The 6,000-nt window shown below is 41.4% G+C and overlaps 1 protein-coding gene across 2 annotated transcripts in view; it reads left to right on the top strand.

The window, feature by feature from the left end:
- Positions 1-6,000, top strand: part of PSEN1 (presenilin 1) — a 58,545-nt gene that overhangs the window by 29,930 nt on the left and 22,615 nt on the right. For both annotated transcript variants that reach the window (XM_004698693.2, XM_045287941.1), the window contains exon 5: positions 4,009-4,150. In XM_004698693.2, coding sequence (XP_004698750.1) covers positions 4,009-4,150 — 142 coding nt within the window. The remainder of the gene's footprint in view (positions 1-4,008; positions 4,151-6,000) is intronic.

The raw sequence follows: 6,000 nt of genomic DNA, 5'->3' as shown, positions 1-6,000 counted from the left end.
GAGAGATCCTTTTCATGTTGGATGGTTGGTATTCTGAGGAGCAGTTCCTCACCAGCGGTTGTTTGACTGAAGGTAGTCCCCAGGGGCAGGTTCAGTTCCAGGTTTGAAGGGTGCCTGCGGGTCACAAGTTTAGAAATCCACCAGTTGTCAACAGACCAGTGAGTCTGGTCTTTTTGACGATTTTGAATTTTGTTCCACATTTTCTTCCGTTCTCTTTAGGGCCTTTTGTGGCCCTAGTCAGAGCAGTGGATATTATTATCTGGTATCTTTCTCATCACAACGGGTTCTTCTTCACTTCTCACAATTTGCAGATTCATATTTACTGACATCATTGAATGCCTGCTGCTTTCCTAGTAAACAAGAGCCCCGGACACACTGAGCTGTTACCCTCCAGGCCAACAGTTTGAGCTCAGCAGTGGCTCCAAGGGAGAAGATCATAAAGATGTAAATGCTCAGAAGCCCAAAGGAGCACTTTTCCTCTGTGCTCTAGGGTTGCTGGGAGTCAAATCAATTCAATGGCAGTGAGTCTCCCTTTTATGCTGTTCTGTCAGGGTACTTTATCGTCAGGGCCAGGCATATCATAAATGCTGGATCAAAGTTGTTCAATGAAAAAATCATAAATACCAGTTGGCACTCTTTGAGAGCTATTATGTCGCTTTCCTAGCTCTGAATAGATGTCAGTGAATTCTGTCTATAACTACCATGGGCCTCAAAGAAGAGTCTTAAGTGAATTTCAGAGTTCAAAATTGGGAAGTCTGAAACCCTATGTGGTGTTCTGAAAGCCAAGTTTTTAACCTTTGGAGAGAAAGGCCCAGAGGATGAGGAAAGGACTTGGATGGGAGACAGTGGCCAAAAGGGAGTGCTAGATTGGGTGAGCACTACAGAATGAGGTAGGCAAGCTGTGGCAGGTCAAATTCAGCCCACCGCCTGTTTTTGTAAAAGTTTTATTGGCATATAGTCATACTCATCCATGTACCACCTGTGACTCTTGTCACAGTGTAGTAACAGTTGAACAGTTACAACAGAGATTGTATGGCTCACAAAACTTAAAATACTTACTATTTTGCCCTTTACAGAAAAAATTTGTTTGACCTTGTAAAGAAAATTAAAATAACATTTAAATGAAAGACATATTTTCTATCTCGTGTACAGAGAAGTGCAGGGATAGGCAGTCCAGACCAGGTCCTTCTGGCTTACTTCAGGGTCAGGTGTGGCTTTTATTCCAATCAGAAGGGAAGATTTGAGGAGAGAAGGACAGGGACATATGTGTCAGCGGTTCACTCCTTTGCTAGAAGTTCCTTACAACACATCATTTTATATTTCATTAGCCTGTACTTAGTTTAATGGCCCTACCTCATTATAAGGGAGTCAAAAATGAAATCTTGGGCTTGGCACCATTGTCTTCTGGAATAGCTCAGTCAATTGACATAACATAATTAACAAAGATAATTAATGTCTATGTTAGTCTGGGTTGACTAGAGAAACAAATCCAAGGAGACTGGTGTATAAGAGAGAGTTTTATATATAAGAGCCATTGAATATTGAGAAAACAACCCAGCCCAGTCCAGATTAAGTCCATAAATCCAATATTAGCACATATGTCTGATACCAGTCATAATTGCCTCTTCAGACTCATGCAACACATGCAATGATGCTGAATGCAGGAAGATCAAAGGCCAGTGGGTGGGAAGTCTTGTGGATCCAGTGGCAGTGGAATCATCTCAGTGCTGGCAGGGGTCTCCATGTGGCTTCTCCATGTGGCTCCATGACTCTAACATAGCTCCATGTGTCTTCTCAACAGGAATATCTCGCGGGGAGTGAGTCTGTGTTCTGGCTACAGTGAGCTATGTATCTCCTTAGTGCCTCCAAATGAGGTCATCAAGCTGCGACCTGATTGACAGGCCAAATTCCACCACGTCAATCTTATGTCTCAAATTGACAACAGATTACCATATATACTGGTGTATAAGCTGAGTTTTTCAGCACATTTTTAATGCATTTTGAATTGTAAATTAGGTGCCTTGGCTGATATTTGGGTCTGCTTATACTTGAGTATATGCGGTATGTAACAACCACAATGTACATCCTAGTTAGTTGAGTAGCATCTGGAGTCCTAAAAGCTTGTGAGCAGCCATCTGAGGTACACCTGTTGGCCTCTACTCACCTGGAGCAAAAGAGAATGAAGAAAAGCAAAGACACAAAGAAAAACTAGTCCATAGGACTGCTAGTCCACAGAACACAGCCTCTTCTAACTTGAGAACAGGAAACTAGATAGTGCCCTGCTGCTATTAGTGTCATGTGTGACCAGAGACGGAATAGATGAGATGATAGGAGAGAAATGTAGAATAAAATTCAAATTCTATAAGAGACTAGACTTACTGGACTGCTGAACTAGAGGAACTGCTGGTTCCCTCTGAACCCGGGCCTGCAGCTACTCCCAGAGGTCACTTTTTAGCCAAATAATTGATTGGCTAGTCACATAAACAATAGCACTTGTGAGGAATGTGCTCCCTTAAACAGTCAGCTGTGAGACCAGACAGTTTAACACATATCCAAATACCTACCGTGAGCTCATACCACCCCTGGAGGACAGTGTAGAACTCACTAGGGTTTCTGAGGCTGGACATAGTTACCACACCAGACTGCCTCATTTCTGGATTTGAACCCCGAGCCCTCTGGTGCCACCAGGCACCACTGTACCACCAGGCATCCTATGTACCCAAAAGCAAAGTTGAAAAGGCCAAGGAGGGCAGGACAGCTAGATAAAACTGAAACAGTAAACAGAACCAAGAAGGCATATTGTGAAAAATACAACCACCATCATGGAGCAATTTTGTATAATTTATTCAATCAGAACCTAATTTGTAGTGTAAACCTTCACCTAAAACCATTTTTGTTTTTAAGGGGAAAAGAAAAAGTGATGTCTTAGCTGAGAACGTTGGCACTTGGAGTAGAAATGCTTTTATATGAATGATACACGAGGGGAAAAAGACATGTGGCGTTACCACTAGTCAGTTCCAGTGCAGTCACCCTACAGGTGAAAGGCAGTCACTGTGAGCCGTGTTACCTTCTCTGACAAACACCAATATCCTGACTAGTTTATGGGGTGGAATCTGGCTCCTCCCCAACTCCCTGGTGAGCTGTGGAGAAAGAATATTTGATGAGGTTTAGTTATTTCAGTACAAGGCCACCCACTAGATGGAGCCAGTGTCTGGCTTACATGTGAGACCACTTCTCAGTCTCTTCGATATTATTTCCTTGTATTGAGTATAGCTATTTTTCAGAAGTTAAAAATTCTTAAGAGAAGAAGTGTCTTATAAAATACTAGTTGATTCATGCTCCTAGAGTTTTCGGTTGTGTAAACCCTTTCCTTTTTAGCAGGCACTTTCAGGGAAAGAGATACACAATTTTTTGAGACCTCTACTCAGAGGGCACCCCCCAAAAAAAAAAAAAAATACTAGTTGATTCAAGAAAAAACAATTCTGGTGTGGGAAGGGATTTTTTGTGTGTGTGTGTGTGATCCAAGTGAGTTTTATAAAGGATAGGAGAAATTTCAGGTTGTATACAGACACCTTACGGGCACTTTACCCCCTGCACGTGGAGTCCTGAGGCCAGAGGAGGTCGCTGCACGGCCAGAGGAGCAGCTTGAGAAGCAGAAGGGCCGCAAGGCTCTGGATTCTGTCTTTTTTTAAAATTTATTTAATCATTTTATTAGGGGCTCATACAACTCATCACAATCCATACATACATCAATTGTGTAAAGCGCATTTGTACATTCATTGCCCTCATCATTCTCAAAACATTTCTCTCCACTTAAGCCCCCCGGCATTAGGTCCTCATTTTTCCCCTCCCTCCCCGCTCCCCCCTCCCTCATGAGCCCTTGATAATTTATAAATTGTTATTTTGTCATATCTTGCCCTGTCTGACGTCTCCCTTCACCCACTTTTCGGTTGTGGGAAGGGAATATGTTAACACTTACCTGGACTTTTGTCTTTTGTTGTGTTGTAGAATTTATACACCATTCACAGAAGACACGGAGACTGTGGGCCAAAGAGCCCTGCACTCAATCCTGAATGCCGCCATCATGATCAGCGTCATTGTGGTCATGACTATCCTCTTGGTGGTTCTGTACAAATACCGGTGCTACAAGGTGAGCGTGGAGTCCTGGTGGTGCTGTGGAATAGGTGTTGGGCTGCTTACTGCCAGCTTGGTTGTCCAAACTCACTCATCAGGAGAAAGATGAGGTTATTTGCTCCTGGAGAGATTTACAGTCTTGGCAACCCTATATTGGGTTGCTATGAGTTGGAATCAATTCAATGGCAGTGTGTTTGGTTTTGGTGTAAAGTGAGTCACACACAGAGCTTTAATTTCACCCTGGTGGCTTTATGACTTTTCCTATCACAGGTAACTTCTTTGGTGTAGTAAAGAAAAAGGTCTTATAGTCGAGAGGTAACTTCAAATTTAGTTTTCCCTCCTTTGTGAAATGGTTTGAAAAATATCAAAAGGCATAAATGAAAAACAAGAATGTTAGTATCTAACATTCTAATGTGATTTTAACGTTTTGATATACATTTAATGACATGCCAGGGAGGATACCTCTTAATCCCCGCATAAGTAATAGCTGTCAAAAAAAAAAAAAGAAAGAAAGAACTTGCTTTCCCCATAAAATGTGATATACCTAGAAAAATCCAGATTTTCATATTTGCATACAGAACAATAAATCCACCCTCAGATGCTGCTGTTGAAATTGGTGCCTGGCCATGTGGTCACTTCTAAACTGTGAGCCTTCGACTCTGTTGTGCCATCTCTCCTTCAGCTGCAGCAGTTGTTTGTTAGAGAATGGAGACGGAAGAGGCTGTCTAAGGAAGACACACACCCAGCCTCTCCGTTAGTGCTTTCTCTAGCTTAAGTGGCTCATATCTGAATTTCAGTCATTCAGCTACATGGCACATAGTTATTTCCACCCCAGAAAAAAAAATTGTTTTTTCCCACCCCAGAAAAATTATAAGTGATTATAAGGTATGGACCTTTAAGGTTATTCTCAAAGAATAGAAATTATATATGTTAACTTCCCAAATGCAAGGGTATGTCCTATTTTTTTGTTGTTGTTCTATTTTCTTGTATAATTTTGGTGTTTTAAAAAACAGTTAAAATGCCTAATCAATGCATGTCCTTTGTTAACATTTACTTGGACATAAGCTGTTTTCCATGTTTTATGTTCTTAGAAAATACTTCTAGCAGCTCTATAACATTGGACTCAATGGGTATATTGTAATCTACCTCTACTAATGTTGAACATTGAAGTCGTTTCCAGTGTTTCACTATTATTGAAACAAGGAATGGCTTTATGCATAGAGCGTTTAATTTTTTCACATCATTTCTGAGAGTAAAATCCCAGACATAGAATTTCTGGAGCACAGTATTGTTGTGTTTTCAGCTCTTGGCCTGTGGAGTTCTCAGTTTGTACTTGTCACCAAGAGTGAATGAGAAGCTCTGTTTTGCTCTGGCCCCCATCTTCACCAGCATTGTACTTAATTTCATAGGCAAAGCAAAATGTCTTCATTTACATTTAGATGACACTAAAAAGATTGAATAGATTTTAGTGTTCAAACTCTAATCATAGGGAGTTTAGCCTTGCCATTTGTTGAACCTTTGGTTGGGTAGAGGCGCTCATCTAAGTTAAGATAATCTGGAAACTAACTCTCATCATCATGTGGAGGACATTAAGACAAAAGGCAGGTCGTTAACACTCAGGAACTCCTAGTGCCAGTGATGTGAGCTCCTGCCAGGAGAGATTGCACTGCCTTCATTTAAAATGTGTGCATGTCTTAGTTGTTTTTCCCTGTCCTTCTCCTCACGCTATCTATTTTGTCTGCATAGAAGTTTTTATCTGCCAATCCTATTTCTCTGCTTTATTAGACTCTGTGACTTACCGAAATTATACACTATTATTGCCAGGTGCTGTTGAGGTAGCTCCGACCCAACCACCTTACTCACAAC

The sequence above is a fragment of the Echinops telfairi genome, unplaced genomic scaffold (assembly GCF_000313985.2).
Source record: "Echinops telfairi isolate 266 unplaced genomic scaffold, ASM31398v2 ScPeMD7_18;HRSCAF=68, whole genome shotgun sequence".
NCBI classification, from domain to species: domain Eukaryota; kingdom Metazoa; phylum Chordata; class Mammalia; order Afrosoricida; family Tenrecidae; genus Echinops; species Echinops telfairi.
This window is presented reverse-complemented; position numbering and strand designations above follow the sequence as displayed.